This window comes from Leguminivora glycinivorella, chromosome 1, assembly GCF_023078275.1.
Source record: "Leguminivora glycinivorella isolate SPB_JAAS2020 chromosome 1, LegGlyc_1.1, whole genome shotgun sequence".
Taxonomy (NCBI): domain Eukaryota; kingdom Metazoa; phylum Arthropoda; class Insecta; order Lepidoptera; family Tortricidae; genus Leguminivora; species Leguminivora glycinivorella.
The window spans coordinates 10873236-10892808 of record NC_062971.1 but is presented as its reverse complement, the minus strand read 5'-3'; the positions used below and the strand labels follow the sequence as shown (position 1 = coordinate 10892808).

The 19573-nt window shown below is 36.2% G+C and overlaps 2 protein-coding genes across 3 annotated transcripts; both read left to right on the top strand.

Moving 5' to 3' along the window:
• Nucleotides 1-33: 33 nt before the first annotated feature.
• Nucleotides 34-2098, top strand: LOC125232469. 2 transcript variants are annotated; one of them, XM_048138161.1, is made up of 4 exons: nucleotides 34-142; nucleotides 675-736; nucleotides 868-985; nucleotides 1467-2098. In XM_048138161.1, exons 1-4 carry the CDS (start codon nucleotides 97-99, stop codon nucleotides 1706-1708), a joined length of 468 nt encoding a protein of 155 aa, XP_047994118.1. In that variant the 5' UTR covers nucleotides 34-96; the 3' UTR covers nucleotides 1709-2098. The 2 variants fall into 2 exon arrangements, with proteins under 2 accessions (XP_047994118.1, XP_047994110.1); XM_048138153.1 differs by having other exon boundaries at nucleotides 823-985.
• Nucleotides 2099-4102: 2004 nt separating this feature from the next.
• On the top strand, nucleotides 4103-6986 carry LOC125233942. The gene is made up of 3 exons (XM_048140119.1): nucleotides 4103-4117; nucleotides 4516-4744; nucleotides 6659-6986. The coding sequence occupies exons 1-3, from the start codon at nucleotides 4103-4105 to the stop codon at nucleotides 6871-6873; spliced, it is 459 nt and encodes a 152-aa protein (XP_047996076.1). The 3' UTR covers nucleotides 6874-6986.
• Nucleotides 6987-19573: the final 12587 nt, after the last annotated feature.

Sequence of the window (19573 nt, the reverse complement as noted above, 5' to 3'; positions counted from 1 at the left end):
TTATTTAATGTCCGAAACTAATACTTTTTCTAGTACAGATTTCTGTTTATTAGAGTCGCACAAAAAGTACTTGATCATGATGTAAATCAGAAAATAATGATTATAGCAAATATTAGTATGATTACCCAAAACTACGCAATGGGTACCTTACTAAATATATTTGTAATCATAGTTAATTAAATCACCCAATATTAAGTGATGGCAATGAATGAGAAAATTAACTAATATTTAATGATGTGACGTTTGTAATTTTATTTTTCTTTGCTCTAACAGTGAACAATATAAGCGTAATATTTTATATTTTTCATCACACTCGCAAACTAAATGTGATTTTTCATGCGCGCAGGCGGAGCGTGAGTTATAGAAAACCCGTTCTCCCAAGAGAGTTATTACAGTTAAAGCACCGTATTTAACATTTTTTTATCTTTTTACATATTTTTATATGGCAAGTGTGATGAAAAACATTGTGTGTAACTCGGAAGGTATGAATATCACAAACTCGAGTCTTTAAATCGCTTCGGCAAGCCGTCATGATTTAACTTACTCTCGTCAGTAATATTCAAGTTCCTCCCCACAATTATTATAATTAGTGAACAGATGCAAACAGGACATTATAGGAGGAACTAAAGTACCTACCTTAATATGAAAACCTACATAATGTCTTAACTTTACAGGATTCATTATTATTGTAATATATACGCCATACAACACACAGCAGGCATTTGTTAGGAGACCGGTAAGCAAGATATAGTGACAGTGACCCATAACGAACGAAATTATAAGTATAGTTAATTATGCAGTATTAATTGTTTAATTATGTAGCCTCCAGAAGAAAAAGTTTCTAATTACAATTGCTTTCGACTGAAGTCGTGCAATCCTCACGGGAGCCCAGTGTGTGGCTACAATGAGGGAGACGAGACCATTGCGAAGTTCGAGGACGAGTGTGCACTGTTCAGAGTCAACTGCAGGGGGAGAGGATATCCATGTAAGTTTTACGAGAACCTATATGTATACACTGCATAAAGTAAATACCTATTTTTTGAAGGCCTGATAGATTCAGGTTATCTCAGCCCACGTAAGTACGAGCTATATACTCGTATGGCTGTGGCCTGGGATTGCGGATATCATGTTATTTTTTCGTATTCTATGATTTCTATGTACCTACTTGTATATTGTACAATTCTAATGAACAGGTATCCAAGTTCTACAACAAGGATGTAATAAGTGTTCGTGCAATCTCTCAAAAACTCGGTGTACTCCTGCTCATCTTTTTTATATTTACCACTAGCTTTTGCCCGCAGCTTCGCTCGCGTTAGAAAGAGACCAAAAGTAGCCTATGTCACTCTCCAGTCTCCATCCCTTCAACTATCTCCACTTAAAAAATCACGTCAATTCGTCACTCCGTTTTGCCGTGAAAGACGAACAAACAAACACACTTTTCCATTAGTATTTACCATTTATTTCAGTGTTTAAAATAGTCGACGATAGTATCTGCAAGAAGAAGGTAGTTCCGAAGACTACAGTTCCAACAACCGTCACCTATCCCACCATCGATTACTACGAAGACCTCCGTCCGGAAACCGAGCCCGACACTAGCACGCACTACTGGCAAGACAGCCTCATGCTGGGCCGATACGAGGACGGAGGAGCGCTAAGAGACAAAGAACCGCCGAAATATGAATTCCAGGATTTAATGACTATTATATAGTTAGGTTTCTCATCAGAAGTCGGACAGGGTGATCTGTTTTTCATCTAAATGGGCATAAATAAACAAATAAATAAATTATCTGCGTATATAAACGTTAACGTATACCCATTTGCACTGAGGTAAAATAATGAGTTAATAAAGACCCATTAATTTATCGCGTTATTACTTAGGGAAGTTTAGGTTTAGCGGTTATATTTAGTGATGCACAAAAAATCAGGTGATCTTTTCAAGTGAAGTAAGACGAAGGCTTCACCAGCTCAAATGTAACAAATGCATAGTCTCTTTTCCACTCTACTCCACCATGTGGACCGAAGTCACCTAATGGTAACAACTATACCAGTGCATGTCAGTAATGTCAATATACATTTTCGAAAGAATGCATTTGTAAATCCACGCATTAGCATATTTATTAAAATATAAATAAAAAAATGATTCTGTTTGATTTCACTACAATACATTCAATATACGTAGGTATATAGATATAACTACTTGTAAATGTACAAAGATCAGCAATAAAAACTTTTTTCATATATCGCACTACATTTCTTAATAATAAAACTTGTAATATGTACTTACACGTTTGGGGGCAAAGTAAGTATATTGAATACACAAATAAGTAAAAAATTCAAGACGCTACTTTTAAAGTAAATATTTCATGGGGTTAGTGGTAAATCAGTGTTTAGTAGGTAAGATAACTTATGTCACTTATGTACTTGTATTGCTTATGTACTTACGAAAACACAAAAATCTCTATGTTCCTTTAAAATTTGAGGAATTAGTGGATAAAATGCTACTATATCATTTGTTATTTTAAAATATTAGGAGAAGAATTTACCGGTGTGGTGTAATATTATACATTTACTCACAGGATTTTCAATTCTGATTTTGATCGAGGGAGAACCTTTCCGCAAAGCATGGACAGAAGTAAGTCGTACAGTTTACTTAGGTGTTTCTGTAAATTGTGATATCTGCAGCCGACCACTCCACTCGTTTTGGCTCACATTTCGTGTGGTACATATGTGTATGAGTTAGACTGAGAGAGTAATACAGGTGCTGGGCATTCTTGCATTTCCTTAATCCCGTTCCAGTGCAATATACACCAGAAATCATATGCAATAACGCAAAGGCGTAGTTAGCACTTTTCCAAGAATACTGTGATGGTTTTGAGATGGGCTTTATAAAACTCTTACTTATTTCACTAAATTAAGATTTCCGATATCCGAGCAAGCGACACATCACTAAGGGCCAGTTTACTGACGATTCGCCAAAAAACGTTTCCCAAAGTTTCACATCCCAAACTATTATTCCCAAATTATCATTTCCCAAATAAACGTTTGGCAAAACAACTTATCGCAAAATTGACATTTAGCAAAACTTTTCTTGGCAAGTATTTGTTTCCCAAAATATTTACTTGGTTTAGTCAAAGGTATTGTTAGGCAAAAATTCCATTTCCCAATATATTGTAATTAAATGGCGCACTAGAAATTTGTTTGTTGATTTTATACTTTGTGTCCAAGATTTGTGTGAAATAATGTGTATGTCGTACTTTTTTTCCTCCTGCTGCAAATGCCAAGGATGACATTTTCACTTACATGTCCGGATACATTTTATTAAAAAGAAACCTTATGTTTTTAAAACTATTATGTTCTATTAATTTTTAATTACTTTAAAAAGTCATTTCCGGTTTGCTCACTGTCAACCTAACACGCTCCTCCTCGTTTCGCTCGTCGTCGCACCTAAACTGACCCTGTTGCACACGAGTTTTCTGTTACAATACTAATAAAATTATTACATTACATTTATGCCTTGTAATATTTATTGTCAAACGTGGTTTTGCATTGTGTAATTTGTAGAAACATTTTTTGACAAAAAAATAGTTGACAAAATAATTTTGTCCAGTAATTAATTTGACAAAAATAAAGTTGAGCAAACTTTTCTTGTCCAACTGAAGCCTTGGGAATAAAACTGAAATTATCATTTGACAATTTTAAGTTAAATTTGGCAAAAAAATCTTCGGTAAATTAAATTAATGCCGTAGATATGAAAATGCAAATGCCTAAATATTTTCGAAATTTGCGATGTGAAATTTTGACCAAACATGTTTTTGGGATATAAGTTTTGCCATTAAAAACGTTTGCGAAATAAAGTTTTGTCTAAATAAAATTTGACTAAGTAAAATTGTGCCAAATGATAATTTGACCAAACAAATTCATTGCGAAACATACCTTTGCCAAACAATACTTTGGGAAATGAAACTATTGCGATATGATTATTGGGAAATGAAATTTGACGAAACGTTTTTTGGCGAAACGGCAGGACACCAGGGCCACTTGCACCAACGAAAATGGAGTTTGATATGGAATTTGACAGTTGTTAGGCCACTAATCCGGAGTTATGTGGTTGGTGCAAGTGAGCCTAACTAATGTATTGAGCGTAGCGAGAGTTTCAAGGCACCAGGGGCTAAACAAACAGTGGTCCACAGTTTGTTTTACTCCACCAACGCGAGTATCTAATTACTAATTGTGAAAGAACGTGAATGATTAAACATATTTACAAATAATATAATTCAGCATGCGAGTATATGTATCAGCATAATGATCGCGTGCGCTACCCATGGACATCAGAAGAGTTTGAAGTGGAGTATGCTCTTTTCTTAAACATAGTATGGGTCCGAAAACCCCGCACGCGATAAACAGTAGAGTTAGTATCAATCTATCAATGTCACCTGTTTAAATTTGGAATCAATTTAGGCATTAAGTATTGAACAGGTTTAAAACGGTGTCCTGTATTTAAATGTTCTGGAACAGAATCCACTAAGGCAACAGTACACACAACAGTACACACAACAGTATACACAACAGCAGTACACACCAAAATGGGCGGTGCTCATGTCCGAATACAATTGCAACTTGTGGAAGCAATGCACCATTGGTGGACCGAGAGCCTGTGCGTGGGACGAAATTAATCGATTCCTGGCTTGGTTCCGGGACATTTGCGCTATGTATCAAGTCAACTGCCTATCTCGTGGAAGATACTGTGAGTACTTTAAGAACAAATTAAATTAGGTATTTTCATAGAAAATATTTCAATTTGACGACCGGTCCGGCTCAGTCGGTAGTGACCCTGCCTGCCAAGCCGCGGTCCCAGGAATTCGAATCCCGGTAAGGGTATTTATTTGTGTGATGAGCACAGATATTTGTTCTTGAGTCATGGATGTTTTCTAAGTATGTAAGTATAATATGTATTTATCTATTTAAGTATGTATATCGTCGCTTAGCACCCATAACGTATGCGGAATGAAATCTGGACAAAATTCAATGTCCTATAAAATTAATATAACATAGTTTATTTTTGATATCTTTCGTGATTTTAATTATATGTATTGAATATCGATAAATAAAAGAGTTAGTTTTCGCCAATGTGAAGCTTCTAACAGAACTTGTGATACTTTATGTCCATCGGTGTCGACAAAAGTTTTTTTACATTTTTTGACTTAACGGCGTAGCAGCATTTTCAAAGTTTTTTATTTTATTTTTGAAGACTATAGGTCTAACTTTTTTTGAATGTGTATGTCTTCGAGATAATTTTGATAACTTTCGCTGCCCCATTCGAATGCTGTCTCGGGCTCTCTGTAAGATTTTGTGCCTTAGGGGGCCGACATTTCTTTTAATCAAATCTCTCCCAGAAAACTTGCCAATGCTGTAATGTTTTCTTGAACCACGCTTTGTTGCGGTAGTTTTTGTAAAGAAAAAGGACGCAAAAATATTATAAATTGACTGTTAGCTTCTAACCCTTCCTACAAAACTTTCCTCGGGCTTTTGCATTCGGTCACAGAAAATTGGTATGTAGAAATTACAAACAGTTTCGCTAGGTCGTCCTTCTCGATTGACCATCATTTCGAGAAAAGGAATCCAATACTCATGAAACTTACCAGTTTAAATGACAGATATGTAAACTTTAATCTGGCATTTATACATTATTTTAGTTTATTTATTTACTTACTCTGTACGATATCAAAACTTTGTCCAGATTTCATTCCGCATACGTTAGTACAAGCTTTGCTTACTTTGGGGCTAAGTTGATCTGTGTAAGGTGTCCCCAATATTTATTTATTTATATTTGTATTTTTTTTGAGTAACCTGGATAGCCTAGCTAGAGTAAGGACCAGTTGCATCAATCACAGTTGACAGACATATCAACGTCAGGAAGCAGAAGTCTATGGAAATAATCATAACAAAAAAATTGCGAACGCTAAATTCGGTGACATATGACATAGTGCAACCATAAATTAAATATAACAAGATCATACCATCCCATACATTAAAATGCGACCGCCTAAGACCGCGCTTACACTCCACCACACATAGATGGCGCCACAAAAAAAAATGTCTTGTAGCTTTCGATTATACTTGTAGATGGCGTTAAGTATCACTTTTGACATAGATTTACGGCTCGGAATTGACACTTAATGCCAATCTACAAATAATCGGTGGCAACAAGGCATTTTTTGTGGCGCCATCTATGTGTGGTGGAGTGTAAGCGCGTTCGTAGGCGGTCGCATTTTAATGTATGGGATGGTATGATCTTGTTATATTTAATTTATGGTGCAACCGACCCTAAATATTATTATTATTATTATTCAATTCTAGGCGAGCAGCTATTCAGCTGATGAGCCTATGTCACACAGTGTCTCATGATTTATAGTTAGCAAAGTCATGTCACTATCTTATTATTTAAAAGCCACTTGTCTAGTCTGTTTTTAAACACATTCACTGAGGGAGCAGTATCAACACTATCCGGTAAACTGTTCCAAGCCGCATAAATATAAGTTGACAAAGATTTTGACATCCTCGCTAGTGCAAATGTTTAATTTAGCTTAATGAATTTCGAAACATATAATCATTGTTTTTAATGATGTGCTTTATCATTAACTACACAATATACTTACAGCATATATCGTTCAACACAACCAAGTCTGCTGTATGAAGAGAGACTTCCTGAAATGGAAATGGCAAATAAACGAATACGACCTACCCGTGTTCACGACTACGGCGCCGCCTAGACTGCATGGCGAGAACAAGACGAAGGACTGGTGGTGGGCGGGATCCACCACCAACCAATACCAATACCTTTACACGCTCGAGGTCGAAAAGAAAAAAAAATAGCCGCTTGCAATCTTGGACTTCTATGGTGGATTCTCCGTACTTATTGTTTTCTGTCTATCGCTCTTCAGTGTGCGTAGCCGAATGCACAAACGCTCACGAAACGCTCACAATAATATCTCTTTCGTATCTATCTCTATCGCTCTTGCGTATTGGCGCGACAGTGCCAGACTACATTTCTGCGGCGTTTCCTTGGCGTTTCGCGTCGCAGAAATGCCATTCGGCTACGCCCTCTGTACATACTGGCTATGCTTACGATAATATATCGTTATCGTAGCTAGCTGTCTTTATCGCTCTTCCGTATTGGCTCGACAGGACTAAGCCGGACTAAGTTACGATCGTCGTAGCGTCAACAGTTGTAATTTTTACTAGGCCGGCTAGCGCGACAGAGCCAATGCATATATTTTGCGCCGGAGAGTCAACGATTGCACGTTTGCCAGTTTAGCTAGATACCCTGCTAGTGTGGCAATAAAAAGCAAATACGAAGGTGCCATAGTGGGTCTCTATTGGTTCCCATAATTTTTTTAGTCCGATTTTTACAATCCATAACGTTGTTAGTAATAATTTTTAATAGTCATATTATCATTAGTCATAAAGTTGAATGTCAGAAATTGGAGGTCAGATTTTTGCAAGTCATCATTATTCTTAGTCATAAACATTGTTTGGCATAATAATCAAATTGAACTTTGTATTATGGACATAATGTTGAAAGCAATAAACATGTTTGTCATAATTGTCGTAAAGTATATTTTCGCAAGTAATAATGATTACTGTCCACATTAATTTTAATCATAACATTCAATGGGATCTATATTATTTTTCATTAAGTTTGAAGTCATAATGTTTGTTCGTGTTCACTATCGTTAGTCATAATTTAGTTTTTCACAGAAGATACTTTTTTCGTCTTTTACATGTTATGTGTTAAATTTTTTCATGTCGCTTTTAAGAATATTAGGCCCCGCCAGCGATTCGACGGAGCCCCGCTATACGGGGCTCCTATTTCTGCTCTGAATGACACAAGGTAACTAACGAACCTACCCGAGAAATGAAAATTTTCTCGTTGGGCTCACTGATTTTCCCGCCATTTCGTCTTTTACATGTTATGTGTTTAATTTTTTCATGTTGCTTTTAAGAATATTAGGCCCGGCCAGCGATTCGACGGAGCCCCGCTATGCGGGGCTCCTATTTCTGCTCTGAATGACACAAGGTAACTAACGAACCTACCCGAGAAATGAAAATTTTCTCGTTGGGCTCACTGATTTTCCCGCCATTTCGTCTTTTACATGTTATGTGTTTTATTTTTTCATGTTGCTTTTAAAAGTATTAGGGCCCGCCAGCGATTCGACGGAGCCTCGCTATGCGGGGCTCCTATTTTTGCTCTGAATGACACAAGGTAACTAGCGAACCTAGCTGAGAAATGAGGATTAAAATACTCAATGAGCTCACTGATTTTCCCGCCATTTCTTCCTTTGCATGCTGATTTTTGTGGTATTCGGCTTCGTCAACGAGTAGAAGGGGGGCAGGGGTCCTATTTCCGTTCTAATGGACGCGAGGTAAATGCGGACTACCAATAAAGTCATAAGGTATAATGTATCGATTGTCCACATTTTCGTTAGTCATAATTTGGTTTTTCTCAAAAACGCGTAACTTTTCAGGATTGCCATAAAACAAACCTAACCTAACCTATCTATAGGTGACCCTAATGAAACCGTTTCAGAATTATGACTAATGATAATCTGGCTAACAAAGGGATCCGTTTTAAATGTTATATTCATCAACTTTCTTAATTCTAAGATTATAGTATTCTATAATATGGGTTATTGTTAACGTTAGAACTATTAAACGTTATTCGTAACAAAGATTATGACTTATGAGGTTTATGCCTTAAAACTGTATGCAGAACAATCAGTAGGGCTTCAAAAAATATGCCTAGTAATATTTCTGGATAATTATTGTTATGCCTTTCAATTTTATACTCACCAACTTTATGACTTTTAAGGTTATGGCATCCAATATTATGGGTTTTTAATGTTAGTACCATTAAGCATTATTCGTAACAAAAATTATGACTAGTGATGTTTATGACCACAAAATATATGAATAACAACTTATGACTAACGAAATTCTGACCAAAAAGTTTATGGGAAAGAAAGGGGTCCCTGCCATAGTACTTGACATCACTTTTCTCAGATAACGCCACATATTTTAATTATCTACTTGTTATCACTTACATCCAGTATTAGGCGCCATCTCTTATCAGACTCAGAAACTGCTAAGTTAAATCTCTCAACTGCATGCGGACAAGTGAAAGCCAGTGATGTTGAATGTTCAAGTCGTATCGTTGTTAGTTTAAATAGCTAGGTAGCGCTACTAGTGCTAATTGTAAGAAAACTGATTCCTGTTTACGGTCGTTTTTTTGGGAAGATGTCATAAAAAATAGTAAAAAATAAAAATAAAAGTTTCCAAGATACCGACACGATTTTAGTTTTCCTGTAATATATGTATAGCATAAAACCAACGACGATTTAATACGGGACTGACAAAGCCCATATAAAAAACCGTACCCCTGAAATATATGGGCCTTTAGGCTTAACACTAGATGGCGCTGTTTCGCAGCCTGGAAGTGGCCAAAATCAATTTTTTCCAAATATTTTTGCGTGTTTTTATAAGAACAAATGACATATTTATTTCTTATTTTACTACTCTTATTTTAATATCATGATATCACGTCAATACACATTTTGAAAGAAGGCATCATAAGTGTAGTTATGATAGTATTTAATAGGTAGGTGGGGCTAAAAAAAATGAGGTACGATTCTTAGTATAAATAAAATAAAAAACCGGCCAAGAGCGTGTCGGGCCACGCTCAGTGTAGGGTTCCGTAGTTTTCCGTATTTTTCTCAAAAACTACTGAACCTATAAAGTTCAAAACAATTTTCCTAGAAAGTCTTTATAAAGTTCTACTTTTGTGATTTTTTTCATATTTTTTAAACATATAGTTCAAAAGTTAGAGGGGGGGGGGGGACGCACTTTTTTTCCTTTAAGATTAGCGATTATTTATCAAAAAACACACACACACACACACACACATACACATACAATCACGCCTGTATCCCATAAAGGGGTAGGCAGAGCACATGAAACTGCTAAAGTTACAGTGCCACTCTTGGCAAATAAGGGGTTGAAAGAAAACGAAACTGTGACATCTCAAACATCTGATGATCTGATGATCTGTGATGTGATGTGTGATGTGTCAAACGATCTTAGTAAACCCTTATTCATTTTTAAATACCTATCCAACAATATATCACACGTTGGGGTTGGAATGGAAAAAAATATCAGCCCCCACTTTACATGTAGGGGGGGTACCCTAATAAAACATTTTTTTCCATTTTTTATTTTTGCACTTTGTTGGCGTGATTGATATACATATTGGTACCAAATTTCAGCTTTCTAGTGCTAACGGTTACTGAGATTATCCGCGGACGGACGGACGGACGGACGGACGGACAGACGGACAGACGGACAGACAGACATGGCGAAACTATTGACTACGGAACCCGAAAAAGCCTTTTGGGTGGTGCATTTTTGGGTGAAGGCCTCCTCCATCGATTTCCACATGTCCCTATTTTTGGCAGTTTGGATCCAGTTTGATTCTTAGTATAAAGATTGTAAATCCTATATAAAACATCCTTGATAAAACCAATGTTTCGTGAAATTTTCATAAATTTTCGTTGGTAAACATCGGAGATAAGGGGGAGGGCGTTATTATTTTTTCATTTTCCTTAAAGGTAATTCGTTTTTTTACACAACAAAAAAAATATAAAAAATAGTTTTGATCTGTAGAATTTGAGCTCTTTCTAACCCCACTAGACCTAGTAACTTGATATTTGCAGTTTGCCCCCTATCATTTTGGCCATTACCTATAAAAAAAAAAACTTTCAATTTGTAGAGGTTGAAAATGTTCATAACTGTTCCAGATTTCAAACCGATAGCATAAGTAGTTCTCGAGATATTTAGAAATTGTGACAGACAGACGGACAGACTGGCACCATAAGGGATCTTTTTGTACCTTTTTGGTACGGAACCCTAATAATCAACTCAGTAGCTGGAACAAGGGTACCTTGCTTCTGAAAAACAGTGAGCAAAATAGTATTTGTCTCACTGAGTAAAGTTACATTCAACGTCAATACTGGACGTATTTAGTTAAAGAAACAGTAATGTACAGAAAAATCAATAAAGTATTTTTACATATCATATTTTGTAACTAACTATTTATCTGTAACCCTTATCCTATTTGTTAAGATTACGAGAAGGTACTTAATTACCGAATTTATCATCACGACATGGTTGATAATCAGTATAATCGCAGAATTACATTAGCGACGAGGGTTATTTGGCAAATAACAAACATTCGCCGAGTAAAGTGAAAACATCACTTTATTGTCTATAAGATAAGATAAGATTACTGGCGCACGCCTACTTCACCTGTTTTTCCCACGATCTCATTCTGTCTAAGGACAGGTATTAACGTTTGAGAAAGCAAGGAAGTAAGAGACTTGGACTTTAGGCAAGAAGCGCGGATCCAGCTTCGTGCCCAGGGGGGGGGGGGTCAAAGGCCCAGATCCCAGGGGGTCACGTGGTCTATTTGTATGGCTCCATGACCCCCATGACCCCCCCCCCTGGATCCGCGCATGACTTTAGGTCGGTTCAGGACTAAAATGCTACTCAAAAACTTGGTGTCCTATTAGGATATACCGTGTATGGAATACCTACTGCTGCCACCTTTGGCACGGTTCCGGCAAGGTATCACCTAGGGGCCGTCCATAAATTACGTCATTCTAAATTAGGGGGGGGGGGGTTTGGTCTGCGGATGACGGTAAATGATAGATGGGGGGGGGTGTTTCGAAATTGACGTCATTCTTATTTATTTATTTATAGTTTATTTTTCACGTACAAAAAGATTATTTCTAAAAAGAAATTTCTTCCAGCACACCTAGTAAGTGAGACTGCAAATGTGAGAGGCGGCTAAGGCGCATACAATACTAAAATAACTCATAATAAACATACATAAGTAATGCAACATAGATGTACACAAATACAGTAATAACTACAGATAAAATACTCTAACAATAATATTACATATAATACTAGCTGCCCGCCCCGGCTTCGCCCGTGGTACTTAAATGTATTATACATATAAACCTTCTTTAAGAATCAGTCTATCTATTTAAAAAAACCGCATCAAAATCCGTTGCGTAGTTTTAAAGATCTAAGCATACATAGGGACAGACAGCGAAAGCGACTTTGTTTTATACTATGTATTGATAATAAACACAATACTTAAATAATAACTACAACATTACATAATTAATAAAAGTACACAAATACTATACTTATACTTAAATACATGTCTTATACTAAGGAAAGATAATGTTCTTGTGATATTTTGCAAGTATTTAATGGTATTAATTATTGAACTCATTATTTATTTATTTATTTATTACAAGGTCAAGGCATGTCTACATTATTTTTTTAAACTATAAATAACATCGTACCTATGAAAATAGTTTGTATGCGACACTGTGTTTATTAAACGAAGATTGGCGGCGACTCGGCGAATAAAAGAAATCGGCGCTGTTTAAACAAAGTCGGCTGAAAAGAATGGGTGAAAACTCCGTGGGAGTTATCCAAAGAAAAGTAAAAAATAAGTAGTTATATTATATCAATGATTATTGCCAAAAAGATGATTCTATAACCAAGTGTTTTAATCATATAATACCCTATTTTTCTCAAATCTGCAATGTTTTATTTTGTCAAACTGGTAATGACGTCAATTTTGGGAGAAGGGGGGGGGGGTCATTAAGATATGACGATAGGATGATTATAGGGGGGGGTCTAAAATCTGAAAAAATCGATGACGTAATTTATGGACGGCCCCCTAGCGGTCCTGTAACATGTTACTCAGCGTCAATATTTCCTTGTTAAACGGCGAAGTGTCACTATCGGGCGACAATTGTCACTATTGTGAAATAGGCCACTGGTCGTGATAGAAAATCGGGCACAGACGTTATGATGATGACGATAACGTCGATAACTCAAATGTCATGTCAAGATAAAATTACAGATCCTGAAAACCGTCGCCGAGTTCCTTGTTTATCATTGTTCTATTGGATAAATTCCAGACCCCGTAGCCGAATTGCATTTCTTCGACGCGAAACGAAAACCCGCGAAAGCTAGTCTGGCTCTGTCTCGCCAATACGCAAGAGCGATAGAGATAGATATCTACTAGCGTTTCGTTTCGTGAGCGTTTCGTGAGCGTTAGTGCCATTCGGCTACGCACCCTGGGAGCACAAAAACTCCACGACCCATTCCCTCCTTCCAATTCCTAGTGCGGACTTCCAGGCGTGGGAAACGAATGCAATTGAACGTACTTAGTAAGTTTTGCATTTGTCCGTATAAAACGATTTCTTTTCTTATCGTTTCGGTTGCGGACTGCAAAGGGATGGAATGTGCACCCGCCATAGGTATGGCGCGCACGGAAATGTGCACCCGTCATGAAAAATATGTCCTCGGTCTTTTTAAAGCAAAAGTGAAAGGCTATCACTGAACCGGTGAGCTCAGACAGTGTTAAAACTGTTCTGTTTCATGCCATGATATTTCATAACTCGAAAAGCGCTATGAAATTCACTCAAATTATTACAAAGGTTGAAATAGTTATTTGTTAAACAAGGGTGCAAAGTTGTATTTTAACGCCGAGTGTGGAATTGAAAATCGAGTAAGCGAAAGGAATCTATAGTTGAACCACGAGCGAAGCGAATGGTTCGAGAATAGAATCCTGAGCTTGTAAGTTGCATTTGTAACACAAAACTTTTCCCCTCACTATAGCGAGGAAAGAACAACGCAAAAACCGCCTTTATCACTGCTTCCACAGGTGGTAAAACATCTTCATCACTAGATTAACCTACTTTTATCAATTTTAAATTTTTAAAGCAGAAAATTTGCCTCTATTCAAGGTCAAATTACTTTACCCACTAGTGGATAAAATGTGTTTTTACCCGCTGGTATTAAAGGACAAAACACGTGTTTCCGAGCTAGTGAGGGGAAAAAACATTTAATACATATTTATATAAAAGTAAAAGAATTCCACTTTACAATTTTACATGGCATTACATATACTCGTAGATCGGGTAAGTAATTTTTCTTTTAACCTAGAATTAAACTTTTCGTGATTATTAGTAGCTAGATTAGTAGACATTCAGTAACATAAACTCACACACAAAGTATCTGAATTTTTAAAGAATACCTTAACTTTGAAGAGAGATGTGTAACACGCTAATAATGTTTCTGTGTATGGCAAAAAGTATCCAATGCAACAGTGCCTTTACGATGCTTAAATATATGTATAAAGTAACAAAATCGCCTCCCTATTTCAGTATTAATCATTGACACGTGTTACATGTCTGAATAAATAAAAGTTGATATTTTTTAATTCCTTTGATCAAACATTCTAACGACGGGCTTCCTACATGTACGATGATTACTTTTATAAAATAAGTACTGTAAAATTCCTCTATTCTATTTTAATTTACATGCTCATTACTCGTACATCCTTCGACCGGAACCTACCAGCCTTACCACAGGATACCGACACAGACTCGGTTCGGAAATCGAAACACCCGTTCGATTTCTCTAACAGTCCCGAGGAAGCTAAACATTGATGGTATCGATACACATCAACCGTTACCGATAGGTACACGTTTTCGTCTAATTTTGAAGGAAAAAAAGTTAATTCATATTCTGTGGTGTTGTCCGAACGTGTGCCTGGAACGATTAGAATTAGAAAAGGCAATTTTGAATAAAATTATGTATTTACTAATCTTAAATTCAGGGAGCAAGCCAGCGTCGTGTATCGGCTCGGACACGTGGCAAGGAACATGAAAATCGTGCGTCTGCTTCGAGTGATTAGAGTGACAGACATTATAGGTATACATTTTATCGATGAACAATGCGATGATTCGAAAAATGGTCAGTGTATTACGCAAACGGATGAAAAGTACTCAATATGTACGAGTAAGTATTGTCAGTAGCAATACTTTTTTCAGCTCAGCCCCTTTAGTGTTTGGCGACATAGTAACTGGTAACTTACTTGTGATCTCTACAATTATGAAAACAAATATAAAAGATAAGTAGGTACTTATCTAAGTTTTCATAATACATACTATGTATCTTCGTATACCAGTGGATAAACATTTATTTAGTTATGTATGGTACCCCCCAATAATATAGTAGTGAGACTACTTAAAAAATACAAATTAAAATATTTTCTATGAGAAAATAGTTTAATTTGATCTAAGATTTCCATGGCTATCGGTTAGGTAAACCTGTATTAACTATTTATGGCAGGTTTGAACTTCAGGCGCGACAGAGCCAGGCTACCTTTCGCGGTGTTTCGCGTCGTAGAAATGCCATTCGGATACGGGGGCTGCCCTTATTAAAACAGAAAATGTATATCGACAATCAAAGTCTGTTTGAATGTCGATTGTCGATGATTTAATCGACACAGTCTCCTCCCTACTAATGAAGCCATCGAGTCGTGCTACCCCGACGATTGTTTTCAATATCTGTTCCGTTTAACACGAATAAAAGCTTTGCCGCTTCTTTACTGTAAACGCTTTTGTATTCAAAGTGTTGCTTCTACAGCGGTGACTTGGGTTTTTTGCAGCGTAATTATAGCGATTATTGATTAAATTATAACTTTTGTATGATAATGTCTCCGTGCATTACGCAATATTATTTATTGTTCAATAGCTTTTCTTATTGTGTACGCTACCTAGGATTTTATGATGTTCCATTATGCTTATTTAACGTAGAGCTGATCTTTATATTAAGTACTTAATAGGTAGGTGCTTAAATTAAGAAACAAATGTTTTTAAATATGTGTTATCATACACCTAAATGGATATGACCTGCACGGGTAGCATGGTCGCGCGATAGACGATAAAATATCAGGCCGTCCCTATCGCACTATTAGTAAGTGCGATAGGGACCGCCAGATGTTTTATCATTTATCGCGCGACCATAATTGCCTGCCTGAAAACAAGAGTTATTGAATAGCATAATTTTGACGCTTCTTTATTTCGGTCTGTTATAAAAAATGTGCCAGTTAGACCAAGATTTGAAAAGACAGCATACATTGAATTCGTTTCAAACGAATAGCCTTATCGTATTTTGAACAGGTCGAAATTATGAAAGACGCATGTAAAATTTAAGTTTAATTGCACAATAGTATTTTATACAATCGTGATATAATACAAAGCTTTTCAGTCGAGTACCATGTTTAGGCCACGAAGCTTTGCTGAGTGGCCTAATAGTACGGTACGAGAGTGAAAAGCTTAATTATATCACTATTGTATACAATACTTTTTCTACGAGTCATCATCTTCATCATCAATGGACGGAAATATCATCATTCATGCAAGTTAAAATTAATGTTAATAGCGTCGTTCACCGTTGTATCAACATCGAATTACCTAGCAACCAATTGTTTGTAATAACAGTCTCTGATTGGCCGATAACGCGACAGATAAAAAAAATGTGTTTCAGATGCCGACAAATTTGCCAGGTATCGCAAATTAGTATAGAAATTGTATGAAGTTCTATTTTTGAAATTATTACAGTTAACTAAAGTCAACTATAATGAGCTTATTATAATTGAGTCGGAACTGCCATAGAGTATCAACACTGAAAAGTTAGCACTTATAGTTTAGTCTGTGGTGTTCTAATTGACAGATTACAGTCGACGAGTAGAAAAAGTTATATTATAATACAGTTTAACGTCAGTGATCTTAGTAAAATAATTGAATCTTAATATAACTCTACCAAAATCCGCTGTTCAATCAAAAGCGAATTTCCTCATTGCATTTCCTTCAGTATGCATGTGTATCTTACATTTCCTGCTATTCTTCGCCCTCGTCCATCCTCCTACAACAATAGGCCCTCAGCTCAATAAATGTGATTGACCGCCTCACTTGGTATTACACACGCCAGTTCAAATTAAAATGCTTAGATATAGCGAAATCCGATCGGATACGCGATTCACGCAGATCAAAAATATTTACTAGATAGGATCCGTTCACTCTAGTATTTATAGTACCTACCACAATAGTTATTTGTTTTACAAGGGGGCAAAGTAGTTGTTTAACCGCACGTGTCAATATTGATACCTGAGCAAGCGAAAGATTCCAATATTGAACCGCGAGCGTAGCGAGTGGTTCAAAAAGTGGAATCTTGAGCGTTACGAGGGTACAAGGCACGAAGGTTAAACAAACTTTGCCGCCGAGTGAAACACAAAATTTTTCACCACACCAACACGAACAAAAGACTGACTATAAAACATCAAAATAAACCAAATCCATCAATTTATTCAATATTTATGATTCCAAATCATCATTTATAGGTAAAATCTAGCAGCCAGATTAAGACATCGAGTTAAAATTTGTATGAAATTACTTTGCCCCCTTGTGGATAAAATGCAATTTTCCTATCTGTTTTCGAATAGCAAAGAAAGCCTTGTGGTGAAAAAAGAGCTTCTCGTTTTTTCAAGACATTTAAATTTTCATGGTCTGATGCTTTACTGATCTATCCATACTTTACTGTTCGTGTAACGTACTGTTTGAATAATGAGTATAAACTCTAGTGCATTTTTTATTAGGTTATCTAAATTATTTAAGTGGAAAACATTTAAGAACCAAAGCTATACAGTAGGTAAAATAATATTTTCAATCAATTCTTCACTTAATTTATCGTGAAACTTACAAATATCTTGTTTTTAACAAATAAAATGATACGCTGACTATTTAAAAAAAAAGTCATCTCAATCAAGTTTTTCGTGATTTAGGCGTTTTTATGTTTTAAGTATTTATAATAAATCATAATTATTATTCAAGTAACTCCTAATATGCGCGAGCGTATTTACTATACTTACCTATTCGTACTTGATGTTAAACTTTGATTGAAAATATTAGGTGTTGAGTCCAATGTGATATTGATTTTAATTCTTTGGCAATCCATTCATCGGTGACATGTGAGAATCTCATAGCTGTTTTCCTTTTTCTATCGAATCCAGGATGTGTGCATATTTTGCATGAATATTTATCGTACACGCTGTCGGCGCAATCGTAAACTGCATTTTAATACATTTTTATACGACACTTGAGTGTTTTAGTTCAGTTAGTGACTCTCGAGATCATTACACTAGTTTTATTGCTGTTTTAGAGCCCGTCGTGAAATAATCGCGAACAATGCGCGTTCTTATCTCATTTAAGTGGTGGTATAAAAACTAAGAAAGTTAGTTATTACTTTGTAACAATTTAACTATATAAATTATTAGGAGGTAAAATTATTAAAGAAAACAATGCAGTCAGTTATTCACATATAATATTAAAAATGCAATTACCTAAAGCTGCGGAAAAAAAAGGGCATTTAATAGATGTATGCTTTAGTACCTATTCTGCTGCGGCGCGTGATTTAAGCATAAAATATACATAATAGTTATTTTATTATAAAACGTTTTAAAAAATTAACGAGATTATTTTAAATCGGAAATTAAGTTCCCAAATCCGTTTACAAACAATTGTCCCAGTCTGAGAACAGGAAGGACAAAAACAAATGACCAATTACTAAACCACTTACACAGTTCACTGATAATATGGAAGACCTTAGAAGCCTTAGGTACATGTTAGATATCCAGGCAGTACGGTGAAAAGTTATTTATAAACAGTTTGTTTACATTCCGCGTTCTATTCCAGAGATGTCCCACTTAGGGCCCATTTCCCACGCACGTGTGATCGGAAAACTCTACGAGGGCATAATGTAATGTGTCTATTAATTTGTTTTCTGTTAACGAACTCCGCTAATGCGAATCGCTGCTGCGCTTCTCATTTTTCTTAAAATTCCCTAAATCGTAGTCACCTTAAGTCCACTTAGATTTTTGCAGGTATATTGATTAGTATAATTTTTGTACCTCATTGTAACTCAGAGAGGAGCAGAGGCGCACGTAACCGGGGGTAAAGTGTCCTCGTCCATAATTCATCGAGCTGCAGTCAGTCAGACAAGCTTGCAATAACAATGGATAAGTTTCGCTGGAGCTGGAGCTTTGGCGGTGCAAGTTATAGGCGGATATATGAACGTGTTCTTTTTGAAAATGCACCTGCTTTTTATTTGTGTTATTATTTTGAGGTACCTTTATGTAATTACGTGTATATTCTATGTTTTAGGTTCTACTTCAATGACCTTCTCAACGCTTTTTGATTGTCACTATCTACCATATAATCATGAGCCGTCTTAAACAATAAAGTTATTCATATCGAGGCTAATATTTATGGTTGACTTCAAAATTAAATTTAGGCGAGGTTTGGAGACTGTATCCTAGTAGTTAAAATCCTCAGGTTGGATTTTAAACAAGTAGTAAGCATTTGTAATAATTAAAAAGTAAGGTAGCAATGTCATGAAAAGTTCTGTAGGTAGCTGGACATTTATCCCGGTGCATGCAATTTGTCATTTAATTAGCAACAGTTTATGACTTTCTCCATCGAAGTATGTGATTGACAGACGTAGCGCCGCTTATATAATCTGACCTTCCCCCCTCTACACAAACACCTGAAGGGACTCGTCCAAACGATATTCCTGGCCCCGTAGCCGA

Coding starts and splice junctions, on each gene's coding strand:
- LOC125232469 (XM_048138153.1), top strand. CDS start 97: ATGATTATAGCAAATATTAGTATGATTACCCAAAACTACGCAATGG. Junction 737..822: donor AGGCATTTGTTAGGAGACCG/GTAAGCAAGATA, acceptor TTAATTATGTAG/CCTCCAGAAGAAAAAGTTTC. Junction 986..1,466: donor CAGGGGGAGAGGATATCCAT/GTAAGTTTTACG, acceptor CATTTATTTCAG/TGTTTAAAATAGTCGACGAT.
- LOC125233942 (XM_048140119.1), top strand. Junction 4,745..6,658: donor CCTATCTCGTGGAAGATACT/GTGAGTACTTTA, acceptor ATATACTTACAG/CATATATCGTTCAACACAAC.